General features: G+C 42.9%; 1 protein-coding gene and 1 gene segment (V, D, J or C); one reads left to right on the forward strand and one right to left on the reverse strand.

Moving 5' to 3' along the window:
* LOC148758626 (T cell receptor delta constant-like) overlaps positions 1-14,898 on the reverse strand; it is a 48,874-nt gene extending 33,976 nt beyond the window's left edge. The window contains 3 exon segments of the C gene segment in view: positions 2,708-2,727; positions 14,345-14,634; positions 14,784-14,898. Of these exon segments, the coding sequence occupies positions 2,708-2,727; positions 14,345-14,634; positions 14,784-14,829 (356 nt within the window).
* LOC148758628 (uncharacterized) overlaps positions 1-24,484 on the forward strand; it is a 438,105-nt gene that overhangs the window by 5,286 nt on the left and 408,335 nt on the right. The gene's annotated exons all lie outside the window — the stretch shown is intronic.

The raw sequence follows: 24,484 nt of genomic DNA on the forward strand, positions 1-24,484 counted from the left end.
ATGTTTTATTTTGGGCAGTGATCCTCCAGCTTTGAAAATTCTGCCATGGTTCCTTTAGTCTTTAGCTTATGGCTATTAGCTCTATTAAAATACAATGCTACCTCTCTCCCACCCCAATTTCAGAAAAGCTAAAGCCTCCATTTATTTTCATTACTTACAAATCACAGTTGATCTTTGAACAAGACGGGTTTGAACTTTGTGGGTCCACTTATACATGTTTTGTTTTTTTCCCCCAATAAATATACAGCCATCCCTTTTTATCCATCCACAGATTCAACCAACCACGGATTTGGAGGGCTGACTGTATGCATTGTTCTGTGCCATTTTATATAAGGGACTTGAGCATCCTCAGATTTTGGTATAGGTAGGATTCTGGAACCAGTCTCCCTCAGATACTGAGGGATGACAATGAAGTTTTAGGGGCGTCAAAAGTTATGCACTGATTTCTGACTGAGTGGGGGTCAGTGCCCTTAACCCCCACATTGTTCAAGAGTCAACTGTAGTATGAATTGGTACCAGATCATTTCCTGATGGTTTCGGTGGGAATAGAATGAAAACATATGAGGGATAGGCTCTCTGAGGAAAGGGCACAAGAAGATGAGATTGGGTGACCTACTTTACAGTTTGCAGAGGGTTGGCAGCTGGCAGCCTCCCTTGGCTATTGCCAAGACTGGATTATTCCAGCCACAGCTAAATGCTTTTTTATGGATTCTGCAGGATTCAAGGATTCTGTACTCCTTGAATTCTCATACTATTTTCTTTCAGAGACCCTAAGAAAATACTCATCCTAATACTGACCTTTAGATTTTCTGGAGAGATCAGGTTAGTATCAATTCAAGTGAAAAAACTGAGTCTGCAACAGAATTTTCCCTGGTACTAATGTCTTGGTTTCTCTCCTCCTTGCACTTGGTCCTTGCCCTTCTTGTCTTTCTTTGTTATACTAAGTAGGCAGTGCACAGCGGGGACCATTTTCTTGGGAGGGGATGGGAAGTAAAATAAAGCTACAAACTTAGGGAAAGCCAGGGTACAATCTCTTATAGAGAGTTGTAGCATAAGGACATCCTTGCAAGGCCTGGCACAAACTAGCAATGATTTATGGTAGCAGAATCCCTATCACCATTGTCCTACACGTGGAAATGTCCTGCTGTGCATGGCTTTGAATTCCTATCCAGTGTATGATCACCACGTGGGATTCAGAGAGGGAGATGGGCAAGGTCAGTGATACAGGAAGGCATTATGTCAAAGTTCCGGATAGATTTTCAGGTTTTCCTAAAGTACATGTAAAGTTGTAACACCTACTTTCCAACAATTCCCTTAACTCTCAGACTTCTTAATTCCCAACAGGAAGCATTCAATCCCTGAAGATGCTCAGGAGAAAGTCTCCTAGTCTCTCTCTTTGAACAGGTGTTAGACAGTTGAAGGAATCACAGGATGGGAATATCTAAGAAGCTGATTCTCATGCCTTGCGCTGGTGGATGCTTCCTGAGTAGTTGGCAGTTGAGACCCACATCTGCTGTGAACTGGCCCAAAGCCAGCAGTTTTGTTCTCTGAATTGGAAAGGAACTCAAATGTGGGGTGTTAAGGGTACAGGGAACCACAGGATGTGGACATTCTGGGTCTCCAGTGCCTCATAAAGAAGATGCATCTGTTGCATTAGGCAGCTGGTGAGAAGATTGAGTCAGCAGCGGACATGAGCAGTTTCCCAGTACTTAGGTTCCATCTGTCCCACCACTTTCCACGTCTCTCTTAGAACAGGGGCTTTTCCAGGTTGATTAGTCAATCTGTGTATAGTCAGGTCTGACTACCAGGATCAGTGTGATGGTGTAAACAATGCTGAATGACAAGATCCTTCCTCCAGATGTGATGGAGACCAGATGGCTTGGGGTGTGGAAACCGAAAAGCCATGGCAAAGCCATGTTAACCCCTCTTGGCAAGCAATCTATCTGTACTGATAGTTGAGTTGATTAGTGTATGTAGGATAAAGTCTCAGTTTTCACCACTGAATTCTTCATATGCAGAAACAATGTACAGGAACTGGTAGAAATGTATCCAAATGGAAATACAGGGTGATTAGAGACCTGTTTATACATAGTTCCTAGAGTCTTTTGCATTGAAAAAAAGGGAAAGATTTTACTCTGGAGTCTGATTCACTTACTTTTACCTTGAGCTTCCAGACTAACACAAGATTATGTTGACTTGTTCTAGGTTATTTTTGAGTAGACTCGGTCTGCCATAAATACATGGTAGAATGAGGTGTGGTATGAGGAGTGCAAAAGTAGACCAGAGAGTTGGAGTTGTCTAAGGTAACAATGCTTCTTTCTTCCATCGAAGGCATATGATTTGAGCAGCTCCCATTATAGACCACAGAACTGGTGCATTTAAGCCTTTGCTCTGGAGCTTCATAAGGTCCACATATTCCATAGAATCTAATATTCAGTTCTGAGCCTTTATAGGAGTGATATGTAGATTTCCCAATCCTTTCCTTTCTTTTCTTTTCTTTTTTCAATTGGGGAATATTGGGGAACAGTGTGTTTTTCCAGGACCCATCCTCTCCATGTTGTTTTCAATCTAGTTGTGGGGGTTGCAGCTCAGCTCCAAGTCAAGTTGTTTTCAATCTAGTTGTGTAGGGCACAGCTCACTGGCCCATGTGGGAATTGAACCAGCGACCTTGCTGTTATGAGCACTGGGTTCTAACCACTGAGCAAACCTGCTGCCCAATTTCTCAGTCTTTTCAATGGCAAATTATAGTGATGAAGTAGCTGGACCTGAATTTAGGTAGAATCTTCTGAGTCTTTCTGAGGCAGGCACCGTCAAGAGTCCTAACATCAATGATATTCAGGTGCAGTCCCAAAATGCTGCTCTGAGAACAGATCTCTGAGAAAAATGCCCCCAAATGGTACAAAGTGGTGCTGACTTTCAGACGTGCATGAGTCTGGGTAGGGCTGAGAAGCAAAGAACAGAAGTAGGAAGAGACCTGGTTTGCATCATTTCCCTGTTGAGATGCAAATGGTCTGGAAAGGATCATTGTTGGACAGTGTAGGGCTCAGGTGAAGGAGGACGGGAAGAAGAAATGAGAGGTAAAAAGTTTGTAGAGTATCAATACTCTTAGAGGAGATTTCAAAGAAAAAGTATGATTTTATAAAGTGGAGGCCAAAGGATCAAGAATAGAGAAAGAAAGATATTTATAAATAAATGCTGCTGCAGGAGGCACTAAGTGAATGATTGGGTATGGAACAATAACATCGAGAACATTTTTATTGATGTTGTACTGTCCCAAGGTAGCCCAAGCTTGAGCTCTTTGCTCCTGATAGCTGCCTGGGATTACAGAGAAATGGAAGAAAAAATTTCTCCATAGAGCTTTCTGAAGAAATTTAAAAATTTAACTTGTACATTGACCTTGTAATGGAAATGAGAATGCACAGGAAAGCCCTCTGGGGAGTTAGCTTCAGAAGGGAAATACTAGAAAATGCAAATAAGCCAGAGCATTTACAGCAAAAGAGGAAATTCCATCCTTAATGAATGGTCAGATTTAACATAGCTTGGAACATATAATTTTCCATCAGAATAGTGGTAACAACATTTCATTGAAGTTGGGTCTGGATGCTGTGTGTTGAATAAAAATGGCAGCTGCTATTTTGTGTGAGTTCAGTCAGGAGATACAGGGGACAAGTCGTCTGAGCCCTGATTCTGCTGTTTAGCAGAGCCCCTGGCTCAGAAACGCATTGAGATGTCTTGTGTTTTTCATGTTTTGGTTTGTTTCTGAATGCTGTGCAGGGCTGTTATACCTGAGGACCTTGCCTTTTTCACCCTGTGTATGTGTGATGTGTGACACCCTGTGTTGGTGACACCAATGACTTATATGCAAGCTTTGCTTAAGATCTAACGAAGATCAGTACTTCAGGTAGACTGCAGGATTGAATTCTGAGGCTACTATACGAATATAGACTTCCTGGTCTTGTTCTTTCTGTCCCCAAATATAACCAGATAATCTTCTGTCTGGTTACTTGGGAGCCAAGTTACTTTCTTGCAGAAACATTCTAACGAGTTACTTAGAAAACCTAAGAGAGTGTAAGACTAAAGACAAGCCACAGCCTGCAGCCCAGGCTGCTGTCTTGAGCACAGACGGGAGAATGTTAACAGCCAAGAAATATGAGGTCTTTGGCTCCTTTCCCAGAACTGCCAGGCTAAGACCTTGGCAGAGACTCAACAGGAAACTGAACTCCATTTGCATATCCTTTTATACATGAGAGATTAAAAGCTTCAACCTTGAGTGATCACAGTTTTTAAGAATCATGATGAAGCATTAAAGAGGAGGAGGAGTGTCCCGAGGGAGATGAGCTGGAGGCAAAGCAAGGTAGGTGTGAGGTTAGCAGTGACTTTCAATTCCCTTTGATTAATCATGAGTGTATTTTGTTTAGTTCTTTGTTTGATTTTATTCTTATTGGGTCAAAGCTAGGCAGGAATCTGTGCTTCCCAATCTTGGGAATCTGTCAAATTAGATCTCCTTTGTCCCACGGCTGCTTTCTCTTCATTCTTGCTGGGCAGAGACTTAGAGCTTATTAGTGCTGAAGGAAACTTAGAGATCATTTAATATAAACTCTCTACTGTATAGGTGAGAATCTGATGCTCAAAGAGGTTAACTGACTTATCTAAAGAAGTAACTGACTTATCTAACAACTGACAAAAAGAAGTAAGAATTCTGACTCCCAAACAATTTTTTTTTTTCAACAGGCAGCGAGCTCTTCTTAGCGGGTGGAAGTTTCATCAGATCCCAGATCACTTCTTTCCAACATGTGACTTAGCGCAGATACCCTCACAATCTTCTTCCATCAAATGCGTGCATTTCTGGCATAGAGCAGCTCTGATTCTCTGGTTTTTCCTCCCAGATCCCCTGGATAATGTACCTGTAGTTCTTTAATGGAAGAACCCAGACGTCTGAAATCAGGCTATTTATACTTGGGATTTATGTAGGGGAGTTTGGTTTTCTTGGCTGAGTACCATAGTGAGAACGAACCCCATGTAGACAGGATGGGCAGCATGAGGATGGACAAATGTCACGCCTCACAGGTTAGTAACTAAACTTTATAGGTTCCTTTTTTAAGGATGGAAAAGATCTCGCTATTCCTAAAAAGGTGCATTAATTAAATGTATCCTGAGGCTGGGGAGGCCCTGCAGGAGAGCGGCCTCAGAGCTGGAGAAGGACAAGCTTTCTGCTAATTGAGACCCCCTTGTCCATCTCTTGTCTTAAGACATCTGAACCAAGTCTACTGAAAAGAGATTTGGCATAAAAAAATCATTCTCCTTGTTACTTCTGGTAAAGCTGGACTGGACTGGGCCACCTTCATCTGGTACAGACAAAGGGCAATGAAGAAGCCGTATGTCATCGGGGAGCCAGACAATCACAATGATGGACTTGTCTTTGAGATTTTCACTATCATTAGTGCGGGGAAAGAATTTAGGTTCGATGCGAAGAAGATCTTGATGAAGTATTTTTATGAAAAATGTACTGGCAGCACATTTGGATTTCTTGGCTTGGAAAAATGCGGGTTGTCAGTGTTCCCTCCCATTCTAGATCTTTTATTCTTTTCTTTTCTGGATAAAACCCACCCTCCTTCTGACCATTAAGAATTGGGGGGATGGAGTATTAGCATTATTGATCACCTTTGGTGTGCTGGTCACCTAGCTATGCCAGGCGCTTTCTAGCAATGATTTAATTTAATCCTTATAATAACTCTATGAAATAGGTATTATTATCTCTATTTTATGGGTGAGGAAATAAGAGGTTTAGAGAAATTAAGCAAGCTTTTTCAAGGACCCACATGAATAAATGAGGCGTGATTTTCACCAATTTTGGTCTAATTCCAGAGCCCATGCTGTTTTTACTACTAAAAGAACTCACAGATAAAAACATATGTACAATTTATACATCAAAATATACTTTTTAGACCAAATTTTTAAACTTGTCCATTTTAAGATCTGTGAAAGGATCTTGCGAAAGTTAGGGACATATTTCAGATTATTGTTTTTAAGTTCAAAACATATTAATATTTTTGTGAATGATTAAGCATATTTATTTTTGTATATCACTTTACCTATCGGCACTATATTGACACCTATTTAAGAGAGGAAAATACACCTACTTAAATTGTGCCATGAAACTTTTGTTAACACAGGGGACATGTTTTCATGGACCTGCAAATGTGCTAAGGATTATAGAAGGTAATTATCTGGAACTCAGAGAAAACCCCACTCCCATCTTTCTTTCATTTCAGCATGATTATGTGTTTTACTCTTTCTGTCTCTTTCCTCCAATATCCTAAAAGTCAAGGGCTAAGAAGAGAGACCATGATGGATGGTCAGCTCCTCCTGAGAAGCAGGTGTGAGTTAGACGTTCTGACCACCCAGGCGTCGTCATTCACCACAATCCATCTGCCCAACAAGACTCTGGAAGGGTCACTCAGGACTGACTTCTTAGGGCCCTTATCACATCTCTCCTCATGCTTTGGCCCACCCAGCTCTGGATGCAGTAAGTTGGAAGGTGAAAAGACTGGGAAATTCAAAGGAGCAAAGTGAAGAGGTTGTGCTTCACATGAGAATAGGAGTGTAGTCCCAAGTTTGATCAGGGTAGAGGTGTAGGCCTGGGAGAAGGAGAACCAGCTGGAGAAAGATCACTGATCGTACATGCAGGTTCTCCTTTTGTTCTACCTACCAGAGAACCTCAGTTTCTCTATGGTTCACTGTGGTAAAAGCACAATACTTGGCTGAGTCCTCTGGTTTCAGTCTGTTGGTTGGAAATACAACTGATTTTGGTTGTTATTCCTGATAATAACAAGTTTTCTCTCCATGGAAGATGTGTAATACTTTACACCCCTCCCCCCCAAAAAAAAGATTGAAAACATATTCACATACTCTTTCTGGAGCTTGGACATACCCGTTCATTGAAAAGAGTCCGAAATTAAACCCAGATGTGTTTCAGGTGATCATTAGGGAGTCCCCTGCATTTCTCACAGTCCCCCCAAAAGCCACTAGCTTTTGTGACTGGACCTCTGGGAAAAAGGAAACATGGCTAAGAATTGTAAGAAACAGACATCATAGTACCTCCAAAATGGTGACTCCTGCAATTACCCTAGAGAAACAGCACAAGGGAGGTCAGCCCAGGCAGACACCACATGCTGGAGACAAAGGGTGGAAAGGTGCCCACATATATACCATGGAGGCTGTTGGTCTTCTTGGATGCAAACTGTAAGGGTTGTATCATGGGGACCCAAAAGGAAGTAGCTCTGCCCTCCTAGCATAGCTTCCTTTTGTAAAATAGAGCCTATTGCAGTCAGAAAGGACTCTGGGAAGGTATTGGACCCACTTTTTTGCCCACTGATTTTTAAAAAAGTTTTTAAATAAGCTCCAGAAAAAGGAGACTCAAGTTGTGTGGTGCAACACCTTTGGAGGAGGCTGCCTGGGCTTGTGTCCAGGCTCAGGTACTCGCCTGCACCGTGACCTTGGGCAATGCCTTATCCTTTCCTTGCTTCAGTTTATTCATCTGTACAGTGGGGATAATAAGAGCAATGGGTTGTTGGGAAGATTAAATAAATCAAAACATGTAAACTACTTTGAACAGTGACTTGCATATAGAAAAGTACCCCGTGCCTGTAGGCTATCAGTTATTGTTAGTGGTGTTACACTTGCTGATGATTTTCATTTCAAGACTTCATTTTTAACTTCTTTTTGCTGAAATTTCAGAATGTTTTCTCTTTTGCTCAGTTCATAGGAAATGGGGACAACTGATCATAGACTTAGAGAGGGTGAGAACTGGAAGGGCTCTCAGGCTGTACCTGTTCTAGCTCCTTTACCTTATAAATAAGTCTGGGGAGATAAAATTCTGACAGGGCAGAATTTTGAACACAAGTTTCAGTCTAGTGGGTTTTTTCCCCACTGTGTAGTAACTCTTCACATGTGCAATTCAACATTGTCTAATTTCTCTAAGACTTGCTCAGGGTAACGTGGAAACATATCAGGCCTGTGACCCTGTGGAATGGGCTGACCACAGCTGAGTATAATAACACTGTCATTTTTACACTAGTGTAGCACTTCATTGGCTTTCATTTCCTTAACAGCATGGTCATATTGTTGACTTGTACTCACTTTGAAGAAGAAAGGAAGGGAAATTTTGGTCTCTGAATGGAAGGCAGGCTCTGGCCATGGAGCATCCATTGCTCAGCAGGGAGGATCGGAAGCATTGCCACAGGGACAAAGGGCAGGGGGTGAGCGCAGGGTCCCTGATGAGAGGGGTTTATTTAAGTTGAGAGGAGCGAGGAAAATTAGCTTTTCTTCTTTCCTGGGCAGCATGTGCTGACATCTGCTCTGGGCTCAGTATGATGCCAGGCACCGGGAGGAATGCAAAAGAACCCAGGGCAGGGTTGCGACTTCAAGGAGTTCCTTTAGAAGGAGGTAGAAAGCAAAGACTGAGCCCTCTGGAGTTCTTTGAGGGCTCTGTAGTCCCACAACACAGAGGCGACTTCTTGCTCTTCAAGCCGCAAAGGCACTATAAGGGGCTCAGCGTAGCTGGGAGGAGAAAGATTTTCCTGCCGACTAGAGCAGAGGAGACTGGAAATAAATGGGCAATAGAGTACTTCCCATGGCAACTAGGTGTCAGGGTGCGGTGGAAGGTGTTCTTGACCCGGAGTGGGGGGTGGTGTTGGGGGCGTCGGCTCTTTTCGCTTTGCCCACAGCTGGCTATGTGATGGTAGGAATCTTAATTTCTCCATTTCTCAGTTTCTACCTCTTCAATTGAAGAGGTTGAAACAGGAGGTGATTAAAGTTTTCACAGTTCTAACTGGTGTGTGCACGCATGTGTGTGTGTGTGTGTGTGTGTGTGTGTGTAAAGCAGTAGGGCTGTGGGGCTGAGGAGGGTATCCTTCATATGGAAAACATGATGGTTTGGATGCCGAGAAATGCACCAGCTGTGAATTCAGAGATTTTTAAGTTGATTTTTACTACAGAGGAGGGTTATTGCTACTGAGCCACGTCTCTGATTTCAACTTACAGTGCCTGTTATACTGACCTCTTTGTGGTTCTCTGTGTCCCTATTTATAAACTTGGTACGTGAAACACTTCTTTTCCTCTTTAGATAACTGAGGCAGTTAATCCTCTGTCAATCCCTCATGATCATAACGTGTGCTATGCAAACACAGTTGAGGTATTTATTGCCTGAGAGCGCAATGTGACAGAGCTTCTGACAACGTACACTCTGACTGTTTCTCCTTTGCATTGTCCCCATGGATGCTGACTGCTCACCTCTCTCAGGTGGCAAGTGAAGATGGAAAGTGCCTCTGGGGCCTTCCGTGGGCACACCCAGAAATCCTAGTAGAGGGTGAATCTCTACAGCTTTGTTAGGAATTGTAAAGATGCTCCAGCTTTCTCCACAGTTACTCCACATCCCTCAGGTTTATCTGTGGCTGGCTTCTTGGAGATGAGGAAAAACCAAGAACCTCACTGAGACGAACACATGCTTTATTTTAGCTACCTAGTCTATTTGGACAGTTTTTAGGAGGCACATTTGTCTGCAAGGGTAGATGAAGCTGCAGATTCTCTCCTGGGGCTGCTGGAGTAGGTTCATCTTGGGGGCCGGTGAGAGAAAGACGTCATCCAACTTGTATACTTTCCTTTTATTGTTGGGAAGAAATGCTCATCAATCCATAGCAGGTGGTCACATTAGTAGGGAGAGAAGGCAAAGGGCTCAGTGTTACATGCCCCGTATTCCATTTGCCAATAATCCAATTCGGCTATCTTCCATTTCACATTCTCTTTTGACCTTTTTAGGACGGTTTCTCCCCACTTTGTGCTAATTAATGACATTCTATCACTTGGTTTGAAAAATGAAAGTCTGACCTATTGAGGAGACAGTTCTCAGCAAGATAAGGAGAAAAAACTATTGCCTATTCCCCCAAGTACAGGAAAGCTGGTACTATTATGTGTTATAAAGCTGGACATGAAAATATTATTTCTAGCAGAAAAGTCTGGCAAACACCCACACTCGAAATATTACTCTTCCGGCCCACCCCTAGGCCTTTGCTAATATGTGACCTCACTGTAGCCTTTCTTGACCACCTCATTTAAAATAGGTATCAGCCCCCCCAGAGCATGCTTTTTCTCTCTCTGTGAAAGTCTTCTCCATGGCAATTATCACCATTTAACATATATTTTACTTATTTTATTTTGTATTTGTTTTCACTAAAATTAACTCATGAGCTTCTGAGTACTGTATTTACAGTGTGTATAGAAAGGTACCTGGCACACAGTAGGTACTTAATAAATTGCTATTGAATAAATAAATGTATGTTGTTATATTCTATGAAAGCAATTTTAACCTCCAAAAGTCTATACTTTGCATTCGTTTTCTTTCATAATAATTTGTTGCCCTAGCAATGTATTTGTAGTGACAGTTCTGTTTCCGAAAGTTATACATATTCATGAGGTTTTGTCTTGACGCCAGAAAAGAATAATTTAAACTTTCCCATTCTCCTGCATGTGTGCAGGTAAATAGAAAACTCACAGCTATTAGATTTCTTAAACAGAGTTTGAGAACCTGCCTTATTTAAATTAATACAAGCAATTGCATTTTGGCTTGATTTCCTTTGTCTTGTCACCAGGTCTTTTTCCTATTGAGTGTGGCATGCTGGGTGGCACGCTGCTCCTTGGGATCCTTTGAGAATCCTGGGTAAGCCTTCAGAGAATTTCTTCAGGGTTTGATATACACGACTACACTGTTACCATTCATAATGTGTCGGTGTATGTGTGAATTGTTAAAAAAAACAAGACCTGAGAGATTCTGCAATTCTTGAAGAGAGCCAAAATCATTTGGTGGTGGTGGTGGTAGTGGTGGTGGTGGTGGTGGTGGTGGTAGGTTGAGGGGGAGTTTGGAATTACTCTTTTGTTTAGGAAAACGTGTTATTATGGCTTTGGGTCATGAAATAGCTTGCCCCAGCAGGTCTGTTTGGAGAAAAAGTTTGCAAAATTCCTTTGTGGAATAAAGTAGAAATGCTCAGCTTTTTCCCTGATAGTCAAGACTCACTGCCTGGGGCCTTGCGATTAAAAGGAGAGAAAAGATGGTGAAAGGGAGAAAGGCTGTTAGCCTCCCCTTTTCACCCCCGCCATGGGCAGATGTCCAAGGAGCATAGGAGCATTGATGTTTGCTCTCCAAGAGTAAGTTATTTGATGTTTTAGAGAACTCTGTTAGTAACCTTTCAGACAATCTTGTTATAGTCAATAGCATTTTGTTAGTGGATAAACGAGGCTCATAGAAAGCATCTCAGAGGGCAGTGTTAGCATCAGTCTGTGTACTATTGCATTCCCAGCATCCAGCACAGTACCGGGCATGTAGTACACACTCAGTAAATACTTCGTTCACTTGTTCATTTGGTACTTTTGTTGAGTGCCCATTTTGTGCCAGACTTATTCTGAGTGCTGGAATTAAGGCAATGAATAAAACACACAAAAATCCCTGCCTCGCGGAGCTGTAATGCGGTGGAAAGCTAGACAACAAGTAAATAAGCAAGCAAAATATATAGCACATCAAATGGTGATAAATGTAATGGAGAACAATTTAGCTCAGAGGAGGGATGGTATTTGCTGAAGGAATGAATGAAATGCTCTGACAAAAAAAAAAAATCAGAGATGCATAATCCTGTCATTTCAATTAATATTTAGAGACAATATGTTGAATTGAAGAAGAGTAGGAAAGAAGCCTTGATTCTGGGATTTCTTCACCTTCACCAATGTGGACAATTTATTAGGCAGCACTTCCTGTCTGAGACACTGCAGCGGGCTCAGACCCTACCTAAAGCAGAGAAAGTTTGCTTTGAGCTCAAATCTCATTTGTGTGAGTGCTCACGCACCTAATTCACAACAGTGCTTTCTGTGTCAGTTTGCTCAGTTTGAATGCAGAGAACTGTGGATGACAGATCTTGAGGGCCGTTTGCTGCCTTGGTATAATTGATAATAGAGAATATGGAAGAGACCAACTCAGACACTGCCTCACACTGCAGATACAGATGCATGGTAAAGTTGGCAATTCTCTGGACCTTCCAGAGACCCATGCTAACAATTGGCAGAGAGCTGGATGAGTCGTGATAGCGTCTATGTGGTAAGTTGCATACATCCTAGGAAGGCTGGGTTCAAACTCCCTTCCCAGAATGTAGGGCTCAAGGTGCCCAGTCTGGATGAGGATCTGGGAATCTGATTTTAGCCACGGGCGGAGTCAATATTCAGAGTCTTGAGACGGTTTAACCAAACAAACCATCCAACAGGATAGGGCAGAGAGGGGAAAAGCCAGGTACAGGCTTCTGTTGGAATCAGGACCCTAGGACAGAGTGAGTGGGTTTGAGATGGAGAGTTGAAAAGAGAGATTCCCTGATGGGTTGGAATGTCGCTGTTTGGGGAGATAAATGATAAGAGCTCATGGGGAATCATGGCTAAAATGCACAGAACAATTATACATTATAACTACATATATTACATACGAGGTCAGAAAATTAAGTTCTCAAACTCATCCTGGAAACACTGCTACATACCTCAATTCTGAATATCAGCATGGGCATCTTCAAAGCACTCCCCTTGGGAAGCTATGCACTGATGCCACCACCTAGTCCACCCTTCAAAGCCGTTTTGGACTCTTTCTGGAATGACCATCAGAACTGTCGTCGTATTACCCTCGATGTCCTGAATGTCATCAAAATGTCTTCCTTTTAATATTTCCTTTATTTTCAGGTAAAGAAAGAAGTCACTGGGGGCCAGATCAGGTGAGTAGGGAGGGTGTTCCAATACAGTTGTTTGTTTACTGGCTAAAAACTCCCTCACAGACAGCATTGTATGAGCTGGTGCATTGTCGTGATGCAAAAGCCATGAATTGTTGGCGGAAAGTTCAGGTCGTCTAACTTTTTCACGCAGCCTTTTCAGCACTTCCAAACAGTAAACTTGGTTATCTGTTTGTCCAGTTGGTACAAATTCATAGTGAATAACCTCTCTGATATCAAAAAAGGTTAGCAACATCATTGCAACAAGTTCTCAAACCTAATTGTCAGACCTCATGTGTGTGTATTATATGTACATATATATGTGTGTGTATATATTGTTCTATTTATAGTTCTATATCTATCTATCTATCTATCTATCTATCTATCTATCTATCTATCTATCTATCATCTATCTATCTATCTATGAAATGTCAGGCACAATCACGAGAGGTGGGAAGATTGGGAACACTCTTGGTGGAATATGAGGAGTCCTGACTAGAACTGTGTATGTCTGGCAAACTTGTTAGCCTTTTTGCACTTCTATGGAAAAGAGGATGTTTGATTAGAAGGGTTAGTTGGAGAAAGTATTCCCTAGACATTGCTTGAACTAGTTTAATAAGGCTTTGAAAATTTTTATTTTAAATGAAAAAGATATTTTTTCAACTTTATTGAAGTATACTTGATGTGCAATAAACTGCACATATTTACTGTGCACTATCTGATGAATTCTGATATCGGTATCATCCATTACCATCATCAAGTTACTGATCATATCCAAAAGTTCCAGTGACGTATTCTATAAGGTGAATGGTAGCTCTTGACAAGGCCAAAAGAAAAGCCACAGGTTCAGCCTCAGAATAAGTTGTCAGTCATCTAAGTCTGGGAAAGTACATTGTTTAAGATAAAAGTGAAGTTTAAATTGAGCCGTCTACAGAAGGATAAAGAAGAAATTTTTCATGTTTTATTTCTAGCACATATAGAAGTCAAAAGGTAGAGCTGGAAGGGAGGTCAAAAGGCCATATTCAGTCAGCAATCATCAAAACAGCACAGAATGCTAGAGATTGAGTCTTGCACTTCATGTTGGGCAAGATGACAGGCAGAGCATACACTTGGTGCTGAAGGAAGGGAACCTCCCCTCCTCCTCCACCCCGTCTTCTAGAACAGCTAGATTCATGGTGTATGTGGTTGGGGAGAAACTGGATGTCCATCACCTATAGTCATACTTTGGAAAGTGCCTTTTTAATCTATGCCACTCCCTAAGCTCTTTGGGTGTGTGGTGAAATCTTTTATGAAGCTGCAAGAAAATGGTTAGGAGTGTAGTGAATGCTGTAACTCCCGACTTTGGCTCTGTCTCTCCTCTTTCCTGTCCCACACTGGGCCACACGTATCTGACCATGGGAGCGCATGGGGAAGCCATGAGTGACAGAGCCTGGCCCCCATTTCTTAAACTATTTATTCAAGAGAAAATCATGACCTTGTTGGCACTGCTGCTCTACGTGGATCTCCATGGTTTTCGAGCTGCTCAGTAGTGGGCCTGCGGCAGGGTGGTTGTCGACAGAGCAGTAGTAAAATCCTTCATCTCGTTCTGATACTTCAAAGATCTCAAGTACAGCCTGGTTGTTTGTAACATCAACTCTACCATGGCTCCTGTTCTGGAAACCAGGGCCAAACACGTCCCCGTCTCGGTATATGAAATCCATTGTGCTCCCCTGGGTCCTCCTGTACCAGATGACGTAGTAGTAATTGATACTTTCTCCTCCCATGGAGTACCTGAAGGTGGCTGAACCCCCTTTGGACACAGTCACTACTTGGTCTTGAGGCACTAATATGAAATCCGACATGGCTCCTGAGAGAAAAGACACAAAGGGGCTCAGTGAGGACTGGAACTGGGGTCACTGAGTAAGGGGCACTGTCTGAGAGTGCCAGGCTTGGGCAGCCTTGGTGTCTCGTTGTGGCTCAAGTCTTGCTTAGTTGAGGTTCTAGGATCTGCCTTACCTGCCCAGAAGAGGGAGAGATAGACGAAGGAGCTGATTCTCTGCATGGCTCCACTCAGAGTCAGTTCTGCCTCCCAACTCGCCCTCTGCCTGGTCCCTCCTCTGAGTCAACCCTTGTCTATGACACATTTCTGCCTGAGGAAACCGGTCCCTGTCAGCAGCTGTTCTGTTCCCCAAGCGAGGTTTTGCCAATCACAGGAGGCTTGCAGAGCCTGCTGCCTGCTAATGGGATGACAGTACCACCTTCAAGATTGATCATGTGATCCAGATACGTAAGGTCAATTGAGAAAAGGTTAAAGCAGCTTATTTGATTGATAACAAGGTTCTGCTTCCTGCCCTAGAAGTTAAGTTTGATATTGTTGCTCCGTTTTCATGTTAGATGTACTTGTACGCTCTGTGGTGATGCTACAGTGAATGCCAAAAAGAATTATTGACATTTACAGCTGTAATCAAAAGAACCATCAAATGAGGAGATCGATAGTATGGACGATGGGTGTTGTGATGATGTGTTTACTGCAAACTCCCTCCAGGCGAAGTTGGATAAGGGTGATTCACCCAAGTGTAAAAGAGCAAGCCAATGAAGGATTGTTTCAAATTTGAGCTGGTTTCCTGATCTTTATTGAGCTCATCTGTCTTATTTTTTGAAGATAGGTCACCTATGTTGAATTACACAGAACACAATATTACAAAGAACTTAGAAACCACTATTACATCTCAGTTTATGACAGCCTAATTATTGTTTTTAGTTTTATTTATTATTTTAAAAGATTTTTATTAAAATATAGCTAACATACAATATTATATTAGTTTCACATATACACAATAGTTATTCAACACTTATCTACCTAAAGAAGTGATCACCTTAAGTCCAGCAACTGTCTGACACCGTCCCACACTATCACAATATTAGTGACTGCATTCCCCAGGCTGTATATTACATCCCCGTGACTTATTTGTTTTATGCCTGGAAATTTGGACCTCTCATTCCCCTTCACCTTTTCCCCCTTTAAAAATTTTTCAAATACAGTTGACAGTCAATATTATTTTATATTAATTTCAGGTGTATAGTATAGTGGTTAGACCGTTATAGAACTTAAGAAGTGATCCCTCTGATGAGTCTAGTACCCACCTGGCACTGTACATAGTTATTGCCATAGTATTGACTATATGCCCTATGCTTTACATCCCCCGTGACTACCAATTTTGTAACTACCAATGGTACTTCTCAATGTCTTCACCTTTTTCACCCTGTCCCCAACCCCTGTCCCATCTATCACCTCAATAAATCTAGTACCCATCTGACACCATACATAGTTATTATAGTATTGACTACATTCCTTATGCTATACCTGCATTCCATGACTACTTTGTAATAACCAATTTGTACTTCTTAGTCCCTTCCCCTTTTTCAACTCCTTCCCCATTCCCAGCACCCCTCCCATCTGGCAACCATCAATATGTTCTCTGTAGCTATGAGTTTGTTTCTGTTTTGTTTGTTTATTTTCTTTAGATTTCACATATAAGCGAAATCACATTGCATCTGTTTTTCGCTTATGATAGCCTAAATTTATACGTTTTCAAAAAAGAGACATGCTTGAACTTTTGGGACCTATACTTTTATTTTATTTTATTAATTTTTTTATTAGTTTCATGTGTACAAAACACTGTAATAGTTAGACATTTATCATTTATACCCCTCACAAAGTGATAACCTCCCTCCCCCAATCTACTACCCCTCTGACATTGCATGCAGCCATTACATTTCCACTGTCTCTATTCTTTATGCTGGACCTATACTTTTAAATTTCAAGACCAATAACCTATGAAATTTTGAAATCAAACAGGTAAATTAATACTTGAAACTAGACGGTGTCTCATAGTACCGGAGGCTAGAAGTCTGAAACCAAGGAGTCAGCAGAGCTGTGCTCCCTCTGAAACCTGCAGGAGAATCCTTCCTTGCTTCTTCCTAGTTTGGTGGTTTGCTGGCAATCTTTGGTGTTCTTGGGCTTGGCTTGTGGCTGCATCAGTTCAATCCTTGCCTTCCTGGTACATGGTGTTTTCCCTGCGTCTCTGTCTTCACTCGGTTGTCTTCTCACAAGGATATCAGTCATATTGGATTAGGGGCCCACTCTACTCCAGTATCACCTCATCTTAACTAATTACATCAATTGCAATGACCCCATTTCCCAAGAAGGTCACTTTCTGAGGTACTAGAGGTGAGGACTTCAACATTTTTTTTTTTTGAGGGACACAATTCAATCCACAACTCCTGCCCACATCTTTCATTAAAAAAGTGTCCCTTTCGTTCGAGTCTCTGGAGTCAGTCGTTTGAGAGTACCCTCTGTCTCCTGCTGTGACTCTGCCTGATAATACACCAGGTACAGAGGGCGCATATAGGGAAAGGACATGTGAAAAAAAAAAAAAAAAAAAGCCCTGAGGTAGAAGGAAGTGCTGTGGGCTTAAAGCTGCACAGATATCAAAGAAGCATGTCTTCCTAAATAGTTACTATTGAAGTATCTCAAATTATTCAGAAGGCCATTCTGAAATATCCCAAGAATGCGCTCATGTCTATGGCTGTGATTTATCTGCCACAGGTTAGTGTAACTTTAGGAGTTTATGGTAAATGGGCAAAAACAACATTCCTCTAGACCTGAGTAGGAGAGAGTCAGTATAAACAGTAAGTCAAAGCCAGAGGTAGAAGACAGTAGCGGGGAGGGAACCAGGTATGATCGGTGGAAGCTTAGGGCAGAGCATGACTAGAAGACATGCTGTACCCGGTCTGGGAGTCAGGACCTGCTCAGATGCCTTGGCCCAAGCCTGTGGCAGGAGCAAGATGGAACTTGAACACAAATGTAGCCTCCCATGGGGTGCCCACGTGGAAGGTAGAAAAATGTGCCCGGTTCCTGCCCTCATACGCCACCTTTCCCAGGTTCTGTGCAAGCTGTGTTCCTTGTGCTCATTCTTTCTGTGTCAAGGCCAGCAATTAGGCCACGACTTTCCATGACCTGGGGGATGTTTGTCCCTTCATATGATTTCCAGGGAGAACTAATGTTTCTTTACAGCCTGTAAGGAATAAATGAAATTATATTTGCAAATACTTGCAAATATATTTGTCTCATTGGTTGGCTATTTTTTAGTTTCCTCCTTCCTTAATATCATTATATAAAAACAAGGAGACTTGAGACTTGAACAGTTAGTAGGAGACGCAAGAGTGGTTTGGAGGACTTTATCCATCCTTCCCCAAATCTCCATCAGTTTCCCATTTTTTGACAGATACCTGCCCAATCTTATGTGCTATAAAAATAGTTTCAAGGCAAGTTCCGGAAACATCTTCCAATGAGATCGCCACCCCTCAGACCCCTTTTTGTAGAAATTTTGAAGTTGCCTTTGTATATAGTGCTTTACGATGTCTAAGTGCTGTCTCACACTTGTTGTTTGATCTGCCTTTACCTCCTGTGTAATCCCCCCAAAGCACCTTGTTGAATCCATACTACTCTTCAAAAGTGCTCATTGAAGTGAAATGATTTCTCTGGTCCACAGGATATATGACTTGAATGCGAGCTGCTGTCTACAACATACAAGGAGGGCAAAGGAAGATCAGTAAGGAACTCATTCCCAAGATCACGGCCACAGGTCTTTGTCTATCGTAAAGATAGACCACACGATTGCAAGAACTTCTGTTCCCTTCAGCCTTACCAGACAGAGAAAGGTTAAGAAAGACACTGCTGACCCTCACACATAAACTGCCAAGAGCACTTTTTGCTTTTCTGTTAGTGTAAGATTTCTAGAGAGGTCTGTAAGGCTAAGATAATGAATATTTTATTTTCAGGGCCAGGGTGCTGCTTGGGGGCCCCAGGCAAATCAACCTATGGATGACATGGCAATGGTGGAAGATCTGTCTATGGGCCTCATTGAGAACAGAAGGAAGAATGAAAGATTTGAGGGCGTTAGGGACGTTAGCACGCCTTTGAATCTATGTTTCAGTCTTCATGTTCCCATAACCTCAAGCAGACAGCTGCTTTTCCTGTTCTTTGAGTGAGTTCCTTGAACTCATCCTCCATTTCTTTGGATTTGTACAGACTGCTGAGAGCAGGCAGCTGGGTAATCCCGCCTCTGCTTCGACAAGCCTCAGATAGGATACTATGTACAAGACTGGGCTGGATGGGGTCCTGGAACTTAGGGGTCCTCTTTTATCACAGCCTTCTCTAGTTTTCAAGAGGCAGCCGTGCTGTAGTGGAGAGACCACTGGATTTAGGCTTTGGGTCTGCATCTGGCACCACCATTGACTTGCAAATCACTTAACTTCTGCAGGCCTCAGCTTTATAAACAATAAAATGGGGACAATATTGCCTCATGTAGTCATGACATAATGGACATGAGTACACTTTGTGATTGATCGACTGTTAGACTGGCACTGAGGATTAGCCGACCAGTGTGGAAGGTGGAAGGGGCAGGCTTTGGTTGGTGACCTACGTGGAGGCACAGGAGTGACACCGTGTATAGCACAATGCAGTAATAAATCCCCTCCTCTTTCACAGCAGTTTCAAGAATCTCCAGGAGAAATGGCCTCTATGAGTCAAGTTGCTCTGGAGACTAGGGATAGATATCTCTGTGTTGCTATACAAAGTTCAGGGACCCATCTTGGTTTCTCTTATACCCCTATATGATCTGATTGTTCATTCCCCATCGTGTTATTTGGCACTGCAGAATTTTGCTTCTCCTAAAAGGAACAAACATTTCTTGTTTCTCCAACAAGGCATCTGGTTTGATTCCTGAAAAACAAAATCAAGGTAAAAGGAAGATAGAGAAACTGAGGAGCCATATTAGAGTATCAGGGGTCTGAGGTACCAGTGTGGGATTATAGAGCCACCTTCCATTTCAGTCTTCCCACCAACTCTCCCAGAGTAATTTCATCAGAGGACTCATTTAGTCATTCACCCAATGATTGGGCAAATCCCCTGGCTTCTATCATGTGCTCAGTGCTGGGCCGGGCTCTGTGGTGGTGGCAATATTTCGGGCTCTCTGGGGCTTACCTGGCCCAGGAGCTGCAGAGCCTGAGGTTCTGAGGCTCCGAGGCCACTCTTTCCTGTGCAACCAGGCAGCAGCAGGAGGAGCAGGCAGACCCACTGCATGGCTTTCCCCAAGGACTGAAGGGCTCTGCTTCTCGGACTATCTCCTAGCTCTTTCCCCCCTCATCTCAGCCCTCAATGTCTCAGTGACTGGCCTGTGTACTCTTGGGCTTGCCAGCAGGCAATGAGGAAATGAGCCTGACTCAGCAGATGTTCTGCCCCCAGGGAACAGCCTCACAATTGTGCAGATGGTGCAGCGCCTTTTTTTTTTCCTGTTGCAAATGGCAACACCTCCCTCCTAGAGTGAGGCCAAGATTTTAGCAGGAGAGATGTTGATATGTAGCGTTACACGGCTTTTAATCATTCTATCCTCCCTGTTTGTGGAAATTCTTTTTATTTTTTTGTTGAATATATTTGTTTTGGATCTTTTATTTATAGATCAAGAGAGCCAAAATGCCACTCTTCCATAGGACAAGAGCCCATAACTGTTGCATAGAATTCAACAGAAAATGCTATTGCATTGGATGTAATTCTTAGTAGCAGTTAAGTGCCTGCTATCGTACTCTGCCTATATCAAGCACCCCATAAATGTTGATGCTGGACTAAAGAAAACACAACACAAAATAAACATAATGGGGAGATGAAGTAAGCGGAGTGGGCAATGAAAATGGGATGAGCAAAAACAAAGTTAAAGCATGGAAAAAGGTTTAATGGAGTATTATAGAATTATCTACTGAATGAACAAAGTAGAACAACCTAAAAATAACAAGGAAATATAACAGCTTAGGTAAGAGGAGTGTAGAGGCAGAGAAAAGCTGGAGAGGTAATTAGGACAATTATCTCCATGCAGAGGTTCACAACCTTGGCTGTACATGGGTCACCTGGGGAGGTTTCAAAACCACTGAAGCTACCTCCAGAGAGTCTGACTTAAATTGTCTGGGGTGGGATTTAGGCATTGGATTTTAAAAAAGCTCCCTTGGTAATTCTGATGTGCAGCCAGGGTTAAAAAACACTGTGTAAGAGAATCATTTAGAAGAATAAACTGTGTAGTGCAAAAGGCTTATTACAGTGTTGTCCTCAGGGGACAAGACAAAGCTTGTGGCCAGGTGTCACCTGTGACTGGGAGGGTGTGCCAGTCTTCTGCTCTTTGTCCTTTTTCCAGGACCAGCATGAACCCTCAATGGCTCTCCTCCTTGGTGATTGCTCGTGCTGGCCTCTTTCATATCAGAGGGCATGAGGGCCTGCTTAGGTCAGCACCAGCCAGCTGCGTGTTTCCCTGAGTGCCTACAACAGTGCTGGCACTTAGTGGGGGCTTAGTAAGTATTTGCTAGGTGCTATGGTCATTGTCTTCTGGATCCTTCTGTGCTGATTGAAACGGGCTAAGTCTGTGGTTCTTGGTTCCTCCTGTTATGCCTGCCCTGCCCTTCAAGATCCAAATTCTGCCTTATCCAGCTCCCTTCTGAGAGGTAGAATTCAGCCAGGGGGCCTGCTGGCTGTGATTCCTTACGCTGGACAATACATCACTGTGTGTGTGAGATGAAATGCAGCCTGTAGCACACCAGACCCATAGAGTAATAGGTTCTTGCTGTATTTCGATGTTGTGTTCTCTTTTTCTTCCCTCCTTCTCTCCCGTCTGTCCTTCCTTTCTTTTTGCCTTCCTTCCTTATTTTTCTCCTGCAATTCCCAGGCTCACAGCAGATGATAGGCATCCAAGGAGATCTGCCATTAAGAGTGAAATGTGTCCAGTGCCCTGAAGTGGCCACCTGTATCTGGAGGGGGTGAATTACCTTCTGCTCTCCTGCAACTGCTGATTTCACAGTGAAGATTTGCTGCCACAGGAAGAGCTGTGGGTAGAATGTAAAGTTATTGCTGCCCCTGGAAATCATCTTTGATTTCCCCTGCTTGCTGGAATAACTGTGGGGGCCTGGTGAAGCTCACTTAGAACACGAGGAGGCCAGAACAGAAATTTTCATGCTGAGAAGAGACTACACTTCTGCCTTTGTGGGTAGAAGTCTGTTTATAAAAAAACAAAAACAAAGTAATGGTAATTTTGTACTTCCATCCAACACTATCCTAAGAGGGGAAAAAGCTGGAAATACTTGGACCGGAAACAGATAGATTATTAGTTTAAAAGGGCCTGAATAGAAACCCCTCCACCTGTGTACCATTTTTCTGCACACAGGAAAGCCCTACTTTACTCCTCTGAAATGAAAAATATTTTGCTCAAGATTCTTGGCTGGTAGTAGGCCTGGGGGATAGGTCAGAGATAGGGAGAAGATAAATGCTTTTTTTTTTCCTCCTTTGGTAATGAGGAATTAAGAAAAAGTAGAATGTAGATGCTTCAGTGCTTATAGAGAGCTCAAATTCTATACCTCTAGAATGATACAGCTGTGGAATTAAGATAGTCTATAGATCTTATATGCTTCAATCTGCCATTTGTCCCCAGGACAGTGTAGTGACATAACTGAACTCTCCCAGAGCCTTAGGGAAATTCTCTGCCTCATCTCCCCGAGGGAAGCAAGTAAAGCCCTTTGTCCTTCAGTCAGAGGGAGAGGAGAGAGCTGGAGGAGGCCTCCCTGGGAGTGAGACCTTCCCTACTCTACACCAAGTGGGAGCGAGTGAGATGACCCTGTCTTCTGGGTTGGATCTATGCTGCCAGAGGAAGAGAAATGCCAAAACAGAGAGACCTCACTTTCTTTTCCTTGGGAGAGGAGTGTGGTGGGCCCAGCTGCCAGTACCAATCTGGCACCCACAGCCACTCACCAAAACTCGCATCATCCATGCTCTTTCTGGTTGACCTTCCAGCCCAGACACAATTTCACAGGTATCCCCTAGTGCTTGGGCTCTGAACTAACACACCCACTACTTTCACACAGTTTTATTACAGATTGGAAGGAACAAAGGAATGGGGCTGAAAGAAATGCCAAAACTTCAAAACCTGGCATCAGCTCTAAAGATCTACAGCTAACTGAGGAAACAATGGAAGAGAAGCATGGACCCACTGCAGGGAGCTTTGAGGAAGGCGGCTGTATAGAAAGAAAAAGAGGCCATGAGGTAGCTTTAGGGGCTAGAAGAAGAGTGTTCCTAAACCAATTCAGTGGGGAAGTTAGTATTTGAGTGGATGTTGGTCCTACAACAGCTTGGCCACCATAACGCAGTGCCCTCATCCCCTACTCTGCTCCTGCTACTGTCCCATTGTCACACCCTGTGCATCTCTTATGTTTTGGGGTTTATGGTGAGTCTTTGTTGGAAAGTAAGGATGGGTATAGGGGCAAGGACTGGGGGTACATACAATATTATCTATCATATTCTCCGTGGCTTGAGACACCATAGTTAGGAGTGGTTGTTTTATGATCAGCATGGAACTATTGTATTAGAACCTAGTTTAGAATGCAAGTGCTGTTGTATACATCATGAGGTGACAAGTTAAGGAGCTGTTAACACTGAGCTGTGTAATGAACACTTAGTATGAATGAATGAAAGATTATTAAATAGAAATACAAGCTATTCCGTTGGCAGGGCTTTAATTGTCAAGTAGACTGAGAGCTTGCACATGTGCATGACTGAGTAGCGTGACTGTGAACTTGGGAAGTTACCAAAGGAGGGCAAAAGAAGTACTATGTGCAGCGAGTCTGGCCTGAGTGATGACAACCTCAGCATCTGTTGAACGGAAATACATGGTGAGTGAAATCACTGTACATGACAAAACACATGATATCAATCTAAACCAACAGTGGTATCCAGGCCATGGCAAGAAATCAGGGATGTAGGATAACAGACGTTACGTAGGGAATGGTGCACGCCAAGAAGATGGACTAGAAGAGTGCAGGGGAAGAGGATTTTTGCAAGACTAAACCAACAATGATCTCTCTCTCTGTCAGAATGCCTTCTTTCTAAAAGTGCCAGCTCAAGTCCCAGAATGGTGACCCAGAGGCTGAGCTGAGGGTCACAGCTGCACCATGCCAGGAGGGGAACTCTTGCCTCTATTCACAATCTGCTGCTTGTGTTGACTCATAATGTGGTTGGGGACCCTGGGGAATAGCACGCCAAATGCCCAGCAGAATTCCTAACGCCACCATTGGCCCAGAGGGTCCCTTGTTAGTACGTATTATAGCACAGACTATATGTTGATCCAGGGAAGTGTGATAAGGAAGGGATCCTAGCAGAAAAAGAAGAATATCGTTTAAAATGCTATGACCGTTGAAAATGATTTATTTTTGCAAAAGAGATATAATCCAGACAATTTCCTCCTTAGTGTAATAGACTAAACCCTCACCTTCAAGCATGTGGAGGCCAAGAACAAACTTTTTTGGGGGCAACCAGGATGAGAAAAAACAGGCTTTGTGTACACACAAAGGAGCTGTACCATGGGGATTGTGTCCACATTATAATCAAGGCTTCCCTGTGTGGTTATCACAGACCCCGCCTCACAGGCAGATTATCAAGTACAAAAAGGCTCCTAGCTTTCCTCTAGAAAATACTTAGTTTCCCAAATGAGAAACAGAAACTCATAGACACAGACAATAGTTTAGTGGTTACCAGAGGGTATGGGGGGTGGGGGGTGGGAGATGAGGGTAAAGGGGATCAAATACATGGTGATGGAAGGAGAAGTGACTCTGGTGAACACACAATG

The sequence above is a fragment of the Rhinolophus sinicus genome, chromosome 3, assembly GCF_057876585.1.
Source record: "Rhinolophus sinicus isolate RSI-liver-muscle chromosome 3, RSI-T2T, whole genome shotgun sequence".
Classification (NCBI taxonomy): Eukaryota; Metazoa; Chordata; class Mammalia; order Chiroptera; family Rhinolophidae; genus Rhinolophus; species Rhinolophus sinicus.